General features: G+C 42.1%; 1 protein-coding gene across 2 annotated transcripts in view; it reads left to right on the top strand.

Annotated features, from left to right (window-relative positions):
• FGD6 (FYVE, RhoGEF and PH domain containing 6) overlaps nucleotides 1–16,266 on the top strand; it is a 103,411-nt gene that overhangs the window by 69,967 nt on the left and 17,178 nt on the right. For both annotated transcript variants that reach the window (XM_086399106.1, XM_086399105.1), the window contains exons 9-11: nucleotides 12,341–12,391; nucleotides 15,922–15,980; nucleotides 16,064–16,135. In XM_086399106.1, coding sequence (XP_086255232.1) covers nucleotides 12,341–12,391; nucleotides 15,922–15,980; nucleotides 16,064–16,135 — 182 coding nt within the window. The remainder of the gene's footprint in view (nucleotides 1–12,340; nucleotides 12,392–15,921; nucleotides 15,981–16,063; nucleotides 16,136–16,266) is intronic.

Below are 16,266 nucleotides of genomic sequence, written 5' to 3'. Positions count from 1 at the left end.
TATATATAGTAGACTCTTAATAATTGTGGATTTATTGAAAGGTAAATGACTTGTTCAAGGTTGCAAAGTCAGGACTAAAGTTAAAGAAAGAACATAGACTTTGTAAAGCAAAGACTTCATATTCATTCTGTGCCTTTTCTTCCATTGATTCAGATTCTTCCCTTCCTCCCCCCTGACCTGAGTCCCCCATCCCTCCAAAGCCATCTCGGATTACTTCAGTTCTCCTTGATCCTTCGTATCAGTGCAGTGTGACTTAGTAAAGATTTATTTGGTGTCTTGTTTATTTGCTAATATTTGTATGACTTGAATATTGATTCCTTAGTTTGATTATAAACCCCTTGAGGTCAGTGAGTGAGTTGTTGTTGTTTTGTGGCTTCTCTGGGCCTCGTTGCTGTCCACGAGCTCTCTCTAGCTGTGCCAAGTAGTGGCTACTCCTTGTTGAGATGCAGGGCTTCTCATCGCAGTGGCTTCTCTTGTTGTGGAGCACGGGCTCTAGAGTGCAACTCAGTAGTTGTGGCACACAGATTATTTCCTGTGCAGCATATGGGATTTTCCCAGACTAGGGATCAAACCTATATCCTCTGCACCGGCAGGCGGATTCTTAACCTCTGGGCCTCCAGGAAGTCCTGACGAGTAAGTCTTTAATTAATAATTCATAATTTAGGGTACCCAATGTATCTGGGTCAGTTTGGGATCACTTGAAAGCTATTTAGGAAATAATTTTTGTTGATTTTAAGCTACATTTAAAGCATCCTTTTAACCAAAATATCTTTAGCCTAAAGAACAATATTGAGAGAGAGAGAATTTCAGGGATGTTCTCTTCTCCAGAGAGGTGAAATGTCCTGCCCCAGCAACACAAATAGTATTAACTGAAGAATCTATGATCATATAATCCTAGGACATATGGGAATTGATGCCAACAGTTTGTTTTATATGTCTTTTTACTTAAAACTCTGACTTTCCAATACTCCTTTTTGTCATGTTCTGATTTTTCTTTTCCTTGCAAGATATTTCTGCTTTAGTTATCAAAGTGCCCCTGTCTATGCATTTAGATTTTTTAGAAGTTGGACTTCAGGTCTTAGGTTAGCATCAATTCAGATGTGTGAATTAGCTGGATCCTCATCTTTGGATAAACAAACTCAATGATTTAATCCTCCCAACAACCCTATGAGGGAAGTACTTTTATTTCCATTTTAGAAATGCCAGGGGCACAGAAAGAAAGAGTGAGACTATTTGAGACAACTCCTGACAACTTTGATTTATTGGGCAGAGAAAGGGAAGGATTCCTGCCCGGCTTGGTGTAAGTAGATTTGTGCCCACTTTGGCTTCTGGGGAAGGGAAGATTGAGAAATGCAGGGATGGAGTGCAGATAAGATGGTTTCTTTTGGAATTCTTCTAGAGAGAGGTAACTGGAAATCCCTGGATACAGCAGTCCTGCCTCCTATTCAAACAACCAGCCTGTTGTCATGCAGTGTTTTCTTCAGAACCTAATTTGGGTTTTTAGTGGTTATTTTTTTAGGCTCTCCCTTCCTTCATTGTAGTAAAATTTCCAAGTAAATTCTTGATGTTTTTTTAAGCTCAACTCAAAATAGGATCCAAGAAAATGTCTATTGTGTAATGAAATGCTTAAGATCAGATTTTTTTTTTTAAGTAGGAAAATAAAGTGACTTAATTTAAGAAGAGAAACTTGTATATTCTGCCTTTATTTTGGCCACTTAAGACCAGTGGATCTGGCCAGATCTTTATGTCTGTGTGGTGCCCAAACCCTGTTTGGAGTTAGGACAAAGGGGGATCTTGAAGCAACAGTGAGGGAGTGGTTTTTTTTAAGCGCGCAGATGCTGCTGAAGAAACAACATTAATTTTTATTTTCTACCTCCTCATCAGTTCAGGGTAGAGACTATCTTTTTTATCCTAAGTCAGTGCCTGCATAGATTCTGGAACATAACAGGGACTCAATAAACTGAAAGGGCTCAGAGAAATAAGCAGTGTTCCTTTTTATGAGGTTGAGAATTCCTATATGGTAGTGCCAGTGAACATTTGTTGGATGGATGGATCGATAAATTGCTTTTAAGAGTAAAAACAAGTCTTCCGGTTATCCAGAAACAAACCTGTGGGAAAGGACTGAAATGCTTCCCTTTCCTCATCTTGCCTCCGTCGTAGGATTTGCTGACTAGTTTTCCTCTGCTCTGCTTCCTGCTCTTTCCATTTCCCTTTTTATGATTCAGGCCAGATCTTTCTAAAGTCATGCCAAGTTATGGCAGTATCTTCCTACTGGTCATGGTGTTCTTATCAGGCCCCCTTCCAAGAAGACCTTGGGAAAAAACACACTCCTCCTGTGTCTCCCGTTGGCTCTCACACCACCACACTCAACACTACTAACACCAGATATATGGGCTTTTTTCCCCTATACCAAGCAATTCTCTTCAGCACCAGCTTGGTGTCCTGTAATTCAGGGGTCCCCAACCTCTGGCATCTAACACTTGATAATCTGAGGTGGAGCTGATGTAATAATAATAGAAGTGAAATGCACAATAAATTTAATGCACTTGAATCATCCCGAAACCATCCCCCCACCCCTGGTCCATGGGAAAATTATCTTCCACAAAATCGGTTCCTGGTGCCAAAAAGGTTGAAGACTGCTGCTGTTATTTAATTCAGTTCTGACACTATCTGCCTAGAGATAGTGGGCTCTGATCCTTCCAAACTTCAGGTGCCATTCACAAGTCTTGGGCTGCAACCTCTATTTCTGACTGATGGACTGTAAATCTGGGTTCCCATGACTTTCTCCTTAGGTTTGAAAATTTGCTAGAATGGCTCACAGAGTTCAGGGGAACACCTATTTACATTTACTGGTTTATTGTAAAACGGTATGATAAAGCATAAAAACGAGCTTCATATGGAAGAGATACTCAGGGCTAAGTATGTGGGTTGGAACTCCCATGCCCTCTCTGGGTACTCCAGCTCCCTGGAACCCCACCAAATCCTGTCCTCTGGTATTTTTATGGAGGCTTCATCACGGAGGCATGGCCCATCATTAACTCCACTTCTAGTCCCTCTCCCCTTCCTGGAGGATGGAGAGTGGTGCTGAAAGTTTCAGTCATGGTTTGATCTTTCTGGTGACCCATCCCCATTTAGGAGCCCACTAAGAGTCACCTTGTTACAACAAAAGATACTTGTTGTCACCTAGGAAATCCCAAGGCAGCTCTGGGGGCAGGGGGAGGGGGTGGTGTGTGTGCGCACGTGCATGCTTGTGTGTGCAAGCACTAAGTCACTTCAGTCATGTCCAGCTCTTTGTGACCCTATGGACTGTAGCCTGCCAGGCTCCTCTGTCCATGGAATTCTCCAGGCAAGAATGGGAGTAGGTTGCCTTGCCCTCCTCCAGGGGATCTTCCAGACCCAGGGATCGAACCCATGTTTCTTATGTCTCCTGCATTGACAGGGAGTTCTTTACCACTAGCATGTCCTGGCAAGCCCATTTTTGTCAGAACTAAAGTCAAAGAACAGAAAGAAAGGGAAGTTGCTCAGGTGTGTCTGACTCTCTGTGACCCCATAGACTGTAGCCTGCCAGGGTCTTCTGTCCATGGGATTTCCCAGGCAAGAATACTGGCGTGGGTTGCCATTTCCTTCTCCAGTGGATCATCCCACCCAGGAATCAAACCCGAGTCTCCCACATTGGAGGCAGACTCTTTACCATCTGAGCCACCAGGGAATCCAGATATTAGGACAAAAGATGCTCCTGCTGCTTCTGTCATTTAGAAGATTGTAAAGATTTGGGGAACCTTGGGCCAGGAACTGGGAGCAGAGACTCTGCAGTTGGCCTCCGGTATCTGCAGACTCACAACCCACACACAGGGAGGGCTGACTGTACTGTACCCTCTTATATAAGCGAATTGAGCATCCAGATTTTGGTATCTGAGCAGAGTGCTGGAACTAAATCTCCCACAGATAACGAGGGATAGCTGTATATATTTTCTGTCATTTCGCAGACATACTTTTATTTTGCTTTTTAGGAAAGTTGAAAACTTACTTATCCTACCACAATGAGGGATACATGTCATTACACATTTATCCAAAGTCAAGAATGAACTGTAATGGAAACTGTGGATTTGAGGCAGTTATGGTGTATCAGTGTAGGTTCCTCCATTGTACCATATGCGCCACTCTGATGGGGTGTGTTGATGATGGGGGAGACTAAGCATGTGTGAGCGCGGGGGATATGTAGGAAGTCTTCATATCTTCTCCTCAGATTAGCGGTAAATGTAAAACTGCTCTAAAAAGTTAAATCTTACTTTAGAAAAAAAAATTATTGGTCCAGAGTATAAAGACCACAACTATTAAACATGCTCTTTGTAACTGAAGAATTGTGCAAGCCTTACTTTCCTTTGCTCTAGCTGCATTCATTATCTGACTCTCTCCTCAAACCTGACTGTCAAGGGCAGATTTTCTCCTCCATTCATCGACCACTTTCTCATTCAAGCAGTATTCACATGGCTGGCACTGAGCTGGGCACCTGTATGTACAACACAGTGGTGGTCCCTGCCCTTATGGAGCTTACAGTCCTGTTCTTTGGGAACCGCACCCAACCCCTCAGGTTCCCTCCCAGCTCTTCCTCTTCTTGCCTAGAATTTATACTGATCTGGTCATTTGTTTGAGTGAGAAGATCCTGAGGATTTATTTTTGTAAGCATCACCTTCTCTTTTTGGAAGGAACCTTTCCTGGCTGGCTCTGTGGGACAAGTGCGCTTCTGGGCTCCCCTTGTGGCTCACTGGTAAAGAATCTGCCTGCAATGCGGGAGACCTGGGTTTGATCCCTTGCTTGGGAAGATCCCCTGGAGGAAGGAAAGGCTACCCACTCCAGTATTCTGGCCTGGAGAATTCCATGGACTGTATAGTCCATGGGGTCACAAAGAATCGGACATGACTGAGTGACTTTCACTTTCTTTCACTTTTGTGTGTATGAAAAGTATGTTACATAATACCAAAAAAAAGTCCCTTTTCATCTTCTACCATTCAGGGATGACTATCATGTATCCTTTCAGGTTGTTTGTTTTTGCTGCTGTTGTTAGGATTTGGGGTTTTATTTGTGGGGGGGATGTCTCTATTTTGTTATATGCACTATAAAAGTTTCAGTAAAAAACCTTTTATTTGTGGAAAGTTACTACATTGGTGTTGAAACAAGGTGAATCATTGGGGATCCTAGTGAAGAAAATATAATGAAAAGTGTAATTTAAAAATTCCTCTGAAGTATTTTTTTCCATTTCTGTATGTGGCAGAGGAACCAATCCTTTGAACTTTGATTAAATTCAGATCAGGTAGTTTCTTTGATCTTGTTCAAGATATTTATGTTATATTATAAGTAACTTTAACAACATATTATATTACTTTTCGTGTAATCTTGGCCTTTAGTCCAGGATGGCATTAACTCCCTCTAGGTTTTAGAAATCCAGGATTTCCCATTTTGATAGAAAAATGGGATATTGAAAACATCTGTTACATCTGCCGTAGTGTTCTGAAGCTATAAATTTGAGTTGTGAACAGGCTAATAAGCAGATATGACAAAAGATCAGAATCAGATTAATGCATGACTTTTAAAAATCCCCACTGAATATTGAAACTTTGCTTCTGAAAATTAAAACCTCTGCCTAGCAAGTGTTTGTTTGAAAACCATGGGCTAATTTTCTACATCTGAAATCATTCTAACATTTTCTCTAGAGCAAAACATGATGAAAGGCAGGGCTGTCCTGGACACCAGCCAAAGAATTTCGTCTCTAAGGAATCCAAAGCCCTTGATATAAGGCAGCTCCATCCTTGAGAAATGGGAGGGTCATAACATTCAAAATTCCTATTGTAATTAGCTCAGCTCTAGTTCTGTTGCAATTCAAAATACTTTATTTGCAACTGCAATTCGTTGATAACTGGGTTGGTGGGGACCAAATATGAATAAGAGGTTCTTTAAGTGGGCCTTGGCCTCAACGAAGCCATTTCTGTATATGTGAGATTCTCACTTGGTAAACTGGCAGCCTTAATGCTTGGAAAATGTTATCCAAGAAGAAAAGCAATCTCAATGAAGTAAAAATAATGGATGTTTACATTTGTTGGGAGATTTCCATCTGGGGTTGATTCCTCTAAGGGCCTTCTGGATATGCCAAGCCAACCTGTCCTGCTAAAAAGGAACTGAAGGGAGAGTCTGTCCATTATAAGACCTGCTCTAAAATTTTGCCCTACGATGAGCCTGGCATCAGGTTTGGTTTGTGAGTTCTTTGGGCATGCCCCTCTGGAACAGACTGATCAAAGTCTTAAGATAGGCCAGTGTTGCCTCAAGTGGCTATGTCCTGATGGGCTCCCTGCCGAGTTCCAAGTCCAGCCTTCACTCTGCTCACCTTATTGGGTGCCCTGGTGAAGGACTGCATCAGCCCAGGAGAATTGGACTTTTTAATTTTTTTTTAAAACTTTTTGGCTGTGCCATGAGGCATGTGGGATCTTAGTTCCCTGAGCAGGGAGCAAACCATAGCTCCTGCATTAGGAAGCACTGGACTTTGGAGGAAGTCCTGAGAAATAAATGGTCTTTTTAATTCACAGAAAGGCATTGTCAGCTTTCTTAGAACATGAATTGGTGAGCCTGAGAGCCTGGAAAGGTCACTTTACTAACTTAGGGAGCTCTGGACCACATACTGAACTGAGAAGGGTTCCCAACTGAGTTCTCCATATTTGAGAAGCAGGAAAATTAGAGCAAAGACTGGAGCACTTTTTAATTAATCAGACCCTCCGAGCATCATCTCAGCTGCTTAATAAAATATGGAGCAAAAAGTGGTAACCCCTAAGTGAATGTCTTCAGTTCAGTTCAGTTGCTCAGTCATGTCTGACTCTTTGCGACCCCATGAATCGCAGCACGCCAGGCTTCCCTGTCCATCACCAACTCCCGGAGTCTACTCAAACTCACGTCCATCGAGTCGGTGATGCCATCCAGCCATCTCATCCTCTGTTGTCCCCTTCTCCTCCTGCCCCCAGTCCCTCCCAGCATCAGAGTCTTTTCCAATGAGTCAACTCTTTGCATGAGGTAACTTCTTTTATTCGTTTGTCCTAGAAATAAGTTAAGGCTTTTACTGTATAGACCCAGAATCTTTTCCTTTTCATTCCCCGCCCCCCACCCCCAATGTTCTGGTACAGCTTTCTTCGGCTCTCAGCCTTCTTCACAGTCCAACTCTCACATCCATACATGACCACAGGAAAAACCATAGCCTTGACTGGACGAACCTTTGTTGGCAAAGTAATGTCTTGCTTTTGAATATGCTATCTAGGTTGGTCACAACTTTCCTTCCAAGGAGTAAGCATCTTTTAATTTCATGGCTGCAGTCACCATCTGCAGTGATTTTGGAGCCCCCAAAAATAAAGTCTGACACGGTTTCCACTGTTTCCCCATCTATTTCCCATGAAGTGATGGGACCGGATGCCATGATCTTTGTTTTCTGAATGTTGAGCTTTAAGCCAACTTTTTCACTCTCCTCTTTCACTTTCATCAAGAGGCTTTTTAGTTCCTCTTCACTTTCTGCCATAAGGGTGGTGTCATCTGCATATCTGAGGTTATTGATATTTCTCCGGGAAATCTTGATTCCAGCTTGTGCTTCTTCGAGCCCAGCGTTTCTCATGATGTACTCTGCATATAAGGTCAGTTTTCATTCCAATCCCAAAGAAAGCCAATGCCAAAGAATGCTCAAACTACTGCACAGTTGCACTCATCTCACATGCTAGTAAAGTAATGCTCAAAATTCTCCAAGCCAGGCTTCAGTAATATGTGAACCGTGAACTTCCAGATGTTCAAGCTGGTTTTAGAAGAGGCAGAGGAACCAGAGATCAAATTGCCAACATCTGCTGGATCATCGGAAAAGCAAGAGAGTTCCAGAATAACATCTATTTCTGCTTTATTGACTATGCCAAAGCCTTTGACTGTGTGGATCACAATAAACTGTGGAAAATCCTGAAAGAGATGGGAATACCAGACCACCTGACCTGCCTCTTGAGAAACCTATATGCAGGTCAGGGAGCAACAATTAGAACTGGACATGGAATGTCATTTAGTCCATCATAAATTCAGGAAACATTTGCTGAATATGCAATTTTATTGCATATTCTATTAGATGCTGGTAATATAAGAGTAAATAATCAGGCTCCTGGTCCTCCTGCAATCCATAGTTTAGCATTTGTGTTTAAAGGGATACCTGACACCATAGAACCATGTTCTCAAATTTGAAACGCTCAACTTTGGAACGCTACCCTTTGTATATGCTCATTTCCTCTGTTCTTTGCCATCAACCGTTTCTGAGCAAAGCGTCCAGGAATCTGACTGGGTGCTGTTGAATTAAAAAGTCCCCGATTCTCACAGATGACTCTTCTTTAGGAAATGGTTACTATACCTCTGAATAGTTTTCTGCTTTAAGTTGCTTATTCATTGATGAGGCAATCAAGAAATGGTAAGGCTTACTAGGAGTTCATGTATTGAACACTTAGAGCTCTAACAAGATATGGTGTTTTTTAGGTTCTCATTCTTTTATGAGAACATGAAAGACTATGTCCTGATATATGAGGACGAAATTCACTTGCTTAATCCTTGAGGCTGCACATGCTAAATTAGTTTTGTGCTGCTACTGTTGGATGATGGTGATTATGGGGATTAATTAACCTTTTTTAATCAAGGGTGCCACCTGGTGGCCAGAAAGTACATTTTGTGGTGCCCATGCAGACCTCACCAGCCTGTTTTTCTTTGACATAAATAACTTCAATAGCATTTGAGGCATTTTTATTACTGAAGTTTTGAAAAATTCTTTGCTTCGTTTGTTGAAAACAGGAAAGACATGGAATACTATAAATCTAACATGGCAAATCGAAATGACTCCTGTGTTCTCATTTTTTAAAATGATCGCCAGCGGGATCAGTTCAGTTCAGTTGCTCAGTCGTGTCCAACTCCACGGACTGCAACACACCAGGCTTCCCTGTCCATCACCAACACCTGGAGCTTGCTCAAATTCATGTCCATCGAGTCGGTGATGCCATCCAACCATCTCATCTTCTGTTGTCCCCTTCTCCTCCCGCCTTCAATCTTTCCCAGCATCAGGGTCTTTTCAAATGAGTCAGTTATTCGTATCAGGTGGCCAGCAGGATACTAGGACCTAAATGATATGTAGTGAACAATTCCACATGACCAATGCAGGCGTGTCTGTCTGGTCTCCCTTCCTGTGTTTCACCTGGCTTATGACAGTCACTGGGACAGCTGGTGATTTCATTGCTCCTTCCATCTGACTCAGAGGGTGATCAGTCTCCTGCTCATTCTGTAGTTAAGGCATGGAGTGATTCTTAACTGAGGGGCTCATGGTTGGGTCTTCCTAGAAAAGGTAAAAGTTCTCAAAAGGAAGATGTACTGCAATGAGATAACCTGAAAATACAGATGAATACATTAGAAAGTTGAAATTCTAAAATTCACTTCTGGAAAGCTGAATTTTGAAAGGTGAATTTTAAGTTGTTTTTTTTTTTTTTTTAATTGGCAAGGAAAGTAAACCTAACCCCATTATCTTCTTGATTAATAGTATGATTTTGCAACAGCTTCATGGTGGGGTTTTTGCCCAGCCAATTTGTGTCTTTCCACTTTGTTCCTAAAAGTTTAGGTTGGCGAGCAGTAGCTGAACTTGAGTACAAGGGAAGAAAATGCAACTCAGAAACTTATCAGGCTCAGCATAGTGATTCTGAGGTCAGGATTTCCTAATACGGACAACCTCCAGTGACCGCTTTTGGTTTAGAGAAATGTCTCAGTTTGCATAGATATGTTTCTGTATTAAAGAATAAGAATCGAAGACAAAATAGGAACTTGCTGTGAATCTGATGCTTAGGTAAATCTGCTTTCGTTCATGTGCTCTTCTGCTCCCCCAGGCTTAAAGGAACATCCCTTTTGACTAATGATGTAGCCTAAAAAGAGTATGTTTTTCTTCCTAACCCTGTCACTCTCATGGAAACATTAAATATTTGAATTCACAAAAGATGACTTATACAGAGAATGCATTCTGATGGGGTCAGAGTAAGATTAAATTCATTTTTCATCCCTGGATGAGGCTAAGTACAGTGTACGGTCAATATATTTTGTTAGTTTTGGAGACTTTCTTATTTGATTGGAAGAATGCTCTCCAATGTGTGTTCGGATTAGTTTGGGATCTAAATTGCTTGTGATGGCCTCTGGTGAGATAGAACTTCTGCTGTGGCTCACAGAAGCTTAGTGCTGTCTCCCACAGTATCTCACGGTGACTCACTGCCAGGGCTGGGTAGTTACAGTGTGCATGTCTAGACTCACAGGTTCTTAGATCAGTGTCTCAAAGACGTATAGTTTCAACAGCTGGGTGTGTATGTTTATGTCATCTATTAAGTTTGAAAAGCTGGCACCAATATCCAAGTTTCTCTTTGTGCCTTTTTGAGCATGACTTCATAAATCCATGGGATGAAATTATATTTGTTCCATAATATTGCTAAGTGGAGATTGCATGGTACTAACTCACTTCAGTCGTGTCTGACTCTTTGCAACCCCATGGACTGTAGCCTGCCAGGCTCCTCTGTTCATGGGATTCTCCAGGCCAGTGGAGTGGGTTACCATGCCCTGCTCCAGGAGATCTTCCTGACCCAGGGATCGAAACTGCATCTCTTAGGTCTCCTGCATTGGCAGGCGTGTTCGTTACCACTAGCGCCACCTGGGGAGCGCAAGTGGTGTGATGGTCTCTGGCAAGATAGAACCTGTGCTGTGGCTCAGAGAGGCTTAATGTCATCTACGGTATCTCCTAGTGGAGACTGGATCTGATAAAATGCATTCAGTCTTTTAATATGCCTTTCCTCTTTCCATTTCTAAGCTCCCACAGGAATTAGGATTGATTTTAGCTTTTACTGCCTTTTACCCACTAAGACAAAATCCTATATGAAAAAAATCTTTAAAAAAAAAAAATCATTAAGTATTTCTTGTCCCTTGTATGCCACGTCTCTGGCTAAGTGGTATGAGAGAAAGATGGTATCAGATGTGGGCAGGCTCTGCCCACAAGGAGCCTTGAATCTAATGAAAAAAAAATGATAGAAGGCATACAGTGAGTAACTGCTGTGTTATATATTATTCAAAGGGAAAGAATATTTCTTTCAAATGGAAAGTTTGGTAGGGGAGGAGGAATTTGAGATGAGCCTTGATGAATTATGAGTAGAATTTTTATATGCAGAGACAGAGAAAGGATTCAGAAGAAGGGTGCATTAAAGACAAAAAGTATAGAGCCAGGGAACACATAGGAAGTGTTTAATAAATTGTGTAGAATCAAACTTTAATAAGAACAAAGGGCTGGTGTAAGGCAGTAGCAAGAAAGAAAATCAGAACAGTCAACAGGGACCATGTAGTGGGGTCTTGAAATTACAGGAAATGGGATTTGTTTTAATTTGGTAGTTAAGTCGTTCAGCATTTCTCAACTGGAAGTGTCACTTTGAAATCCAGCAATATTCCTTGGTGTTAAAGACTTATTAAATATAACCTATTGCCTTAATTTATTTTGTGTTGCAAGAGCTGCTGTGTACCATGTCGCTCATTTACAGACCATCTGGACCAGGGTTTCTTCACTGCAGCCCTGTTGACAACGCCCTAATGTTGACATTAGGACGATCCTGCGCATTTGGCAGATGTTAAGCAGCATCTCTGGCCTCTAACCCCTCAATGCCAGCGGTGTCCCCGTTCACCCAGTTGTGATCATCAGAAATATCTTCAGTCGTTTTCAAATGTCTTGGGAGGTGGGTGTGGGGCAAAGTTGCCCCCGTTTGAGAACCACTGGTCTAGACACACATATTGCATTTTTTGGGTATGTATTCTGGGCATTATTAGACTCTTAAGATAGATGAATCTGAGTCCCTTAGGCATTCAATTTATTAATGCTTGAATTTTGGAAGTAGACGTACATCTGATCTTGGGATTAAGGTATTTACTGTGTGTTGGAGTAAAAGTGTTGAGCTGGTCATCTGGAGACCTGGATTCTGATCCTGGCTCTGCCACAAAGAGGTGGGATTACTCGGGTGAGACGTGTCCTCAGTAGCCCGGTTACTCATCTCTAAAGTCACCAGTGCAACCTGTAGGCTCTTTCTTAGCTCTGATTCTGTGTCCTGATTTCAAATTGACCCCAGGGCTTTATTCTTCCATTTTTAGAAAGTTAGCACAACCAGAATGAATGTGTATACTAACCAATAAGGCTGACTTATCGGTCTGACTAATAAGGCTGACTAATTTTTTTTTCCTTAGTGCTTTATTGTACTAAATACTATATATGTATTTTTTTCACCTTTTCTAGATTATTTGAAAAATCTCTTAGAAGACTCTGGAGATTACAGAGACACTCAAGGTAAATGATTTCAGTGGTCTTATGTGTTAGAAGTTTTTATGTTACATTCATTTGGACCTAGAAAGTAAAAATGTAACAAAACCCATATACAAAACTGTGTTTTATTCATAACAAGCCTTTTTAAACTCTGTTTTGGGCAGATGAAGATAGAACTAGATAAAGTGTTAGTGGCCTGGAAGCAGGTGAAATTATAGGGCCCAAAGATGCCCATGGTCAGGCAGCCATGGGAGCCAGCCTCCTGAGAGGGTGGTCCCAGCACAGTGTGTGATCAGGAAGCGTCGTCCTCCTGGGCTCAGTCTGTCTGTGCCAGGGTGCGTTCACCTTCAGTAAATGTCCACCAGCTTTCGAAGGCAGAGATTGAACCAGTTGATCTGCAGCATCCTTTCAGGCTTTAAAATCATGAGTCCATGAAGTGACCAAACAATACAAATTAGAGGTAAGATCTAAAATAATCTATTATTCTGGGACTGTTTAAAGATGGGCATTAGGTTTGCCATCCTTCCACTCCTTACCCCAATAGTACTTATCGGAAATAGTCTAGTACAGTACAAGGGATTCACTGATATTCATGGGATAATCCACTGTGTGTGTGTGTGTGCGCATGCGTGCGCGCGCATGTGCATGCAAGTATGTCTGTCTCTCTCCCTCTCTCTCTCTGTTTCACACACACACACAAGGATTTAATTCCATTTGGGATAGTAGTTTTTTTTCTGTTTACTCCCAAACTACCTCTTTTGAATGTCATAGGTATATCCCTGGTTCCAATCTACAGAAACACCCTAGACAAATCCATCTCCACTACGTTCATCTTATGAATTTTGATCACATTCTTGTGCATCCTCCTTTACATTATCAGATTACAAAGCTGAAAGGTCTTTAACCCATTTTGTAGAGATTCTTATTCATTCTATTAATCATTTTACTTCTTTTTCTCTAACATCTTCTTTCACAAGGGTTATGCTTTAAAGGGTGCTTTTTTAAAGGAAAAGATTGGAGTGGGGGATAGAACATGCTTCTTGTCTTTGGTGAACATAGTTTAGTTGAAGAAGGACGTCTGTGATACCCTTCAGGTAAAGAACAAAGCAGATAGCTTTAAAGTAAGAATGCGCTGAGCAGCATAGAATCATTTGAAAGAGGGAACAAAGCGTGAGAATTGAAGAGGCAGAGTTCTACTTAGAGGAAAGCGGAACCAGAGATGAATGACTGGAGATGGTGGACGAGAGGAAGAATGGACATCACAAAGATAAATATTTTAGACAGAGTTTAACAGAGCAGGCCTCAAGAAAACATCTGTCCCAGGGCTTCTGCCTTCAAAGAAAGTGCATCGTTAGCTCCGTTTTGCCAGTAAAACAGAGGCAGGGCAGAGATTAAGGAGCTTGTTTAAAGGAAATTACACAGTTCAGCAAAGACATGGCTTAGAATAGGCAGTGAATGGTGACATGTACTGTATGGCCAGAGGCAGTGCAGTGCAGTGATGAGACTGCCCAAGGGCGAGAGAGAATGAGACTGTTGGTAATATAGCTTTGGAAGGTGAGCAGAAAAGTTAAGGAAGAGTCACACAGGGGCCTTGTAAAGGGGTGACATGGGAAAAGTAGGGTTGCAGAATGGGTGGGAGAAGTCAGAGCCTGGAGGCCAGGTGACCAAATAGCAGCAGCTTTAGTACTTCATCCATTCATTAAATCTTCAAGCCTTTGTCCCTGTCCACTGGGAGGTCAAGCAGGTCAGAAAGCAGGGAATGTGTCCAGGCTCACCTCTTGATATCTTCCATGATAAGTGCCGACTGCAGTACATTCTGATATGTGGTTGGAATCTGTACAAGAAGATACTGCTTTCCTTGGATAAAGGTGATGATAACACATTTATTTTTGGTTGCACTGGGTCGTCGTTGCTGTGAGTGGGTTTTCTCTAGTTGCAGTGAGCAGAGCTCCTCTTCGTTGCGGTGAGCAGGCCACTCATCGTGGTGGCTGCTCTTGTGGCAGAGCACAGGCTCTAGGTGCGCAGGCCTCAGTAGCTGCAATACATGGGCTCAGTAGTGGTGGCACACAGGCTTAGTTGCTTTGCGGCATGTGGAATCTTCCCAGATAGGGATCGAACCCACGTTCCCTGCATTAGCAGGTGGATTCTTATCCACTGTACTGCCAGGAAAGTCCAATAATATATTTAAAGGCTACAGAAACCTCCAGGGTCGATACCAGAAAGAGTATCCCTTGGAAGGTATAGTTAGTCCCTCAGTCATGTCTAACTCTTTGCGACCCTGTGGACTGTAGCCCAGCAGCCTCCTCTGTCCATGGAACTCTCCAGGCAAGAATACTGGAGTGTGTAGCCATTTCCGTCTCCAGGGGATCTTTCCAATCCATGGATCAAACTTGGATCTCCTTCATTACCGGCAGATTCTTACCATCTGAGCCATCGGGGAATCCCAGTAGGTATAGTAGCTGGTCCAAAAAAAACCTCAAACCCTTTCCAGAAATTGATTAAAAAATATATGTATCTATTCCTTTCATTGATAATTACTGTCACTGCCACACCAGGCTCAGGAGAGTATGCTTCCCTCTTTAACACTCTACCAGTTTCTCTCTGTGAAAGTGCTGCTGTCATTTGGGATAGCTTTCTTTGTGGGGATTGCTAATTAGCACTGCAGGATATTTAACATCCCTGGCTCCTTCCCGCTAAAGGCCAGTGGGCCTTCCCATCATTGTGACAAACAAAAGTTCTTACACATATTCAGGCATTCCCTAGGGGAATACTGCTGAGAACAGCCATGGCCCAAAACGAGACAAGGGACACTTTTTCCTTTATATGTATAATGAAGATGGTAAGACAGACGTTCAGAAACATTTGATAAAGGCAAGAAGTTAATAAAAAGAATAAAACACAGGTGAGGCTCAGTAACCCAACTCACAAAATAATGTGTGTAATTTCCTAAGATACAGTATGCTTCCACGTGGCTTTTTTCCCTTTTGGGGTCAGACTAAGAGAAGACAGCTAAGCCCTGACCTTCTTAAATTCAAGGTTCTCATAATTCTGGTTTCCTATCCCAGGATCCTTGTCTGTCAAGGCAGTTTATCCTGGAATGGTCCTCAGCTTCCAGTTAAATCCTATTCGTATCCTTGTAGTCTCCAAGAGCACAAATCTCAGCGCAAAACAATCCTGACTTCCTACTGTTGATATGCATGGTCTATAATGTGTCTTTTTTGTTTTTGGCCAGACTGCACGGTTATTGGGTCTTGGCTCCCTGATCAGAGGTTGAACCCATACTCCCTGCGATGGAAGTCCTAACCATTGGACTGCCAGGGAATTCCCTCTAATGTGTCTTCAGAGTCTGTCTTTGGCTCATTTCTTTTCCTAAGTACTGTTTTTGCCTGTTTGTCCTTGGTTTTGCTCTCCTCGAACTTCACCATGTGTATTTCTGCCCACGCACAGTTAACTGAGCTCCTCCACTAGCCGTCTTGTTACCTGGAGTTGCTCGATGTTGCATTTCATTGGTAATGATAGTGATCAAATGCCCCTTCTGTTCCTACGTATTTTAGATGCCCTTGCTGTTGTTATAGAGGTAGCCAACCACGCCAATGACACCATGAAGCAAGGAGTAAGTATCTTCATTTCAGTGGCTGTTGTACTGTTGTACCTGGGAGCTTATGCCTTCATATGCTCTGCATTCTCTTTCTATAGGACAACTTCCAGAAACTTATGCAAATTCAGTACAGCTTAAATGGACACCATGAAATAGTTCAGCCTGGACGGGTAAGTGTTTTAGATTGCCCTTTACAAGCTTAATACAATGGATTTAGTTTTCATTTGAGTTATGAAAATAGGTTTTTTGTTATTGTTAGTCTTCAGTGACCCAATCTGGATTAACTGCATTCATTCTATCC

This window comes from Bos grunniens, chromosome 5, assembly GCF_055505025.1.
Source record: "Bos grunniens cultivar Pamir isolate PY7600 chromosome 5, Bosgru_T2T1.0, whole genome shotgun sequence".
NCBI classification, from domain to species: domain Eukaryota; kingdom Metazoa; phylum Chordata; class Mammalia; order Artiodactyla; family Bovidae; genus Bos; species Bos grunniens.
This window is presented reverse-complemented; position numbering and strand designations above follow the sequence as displayed.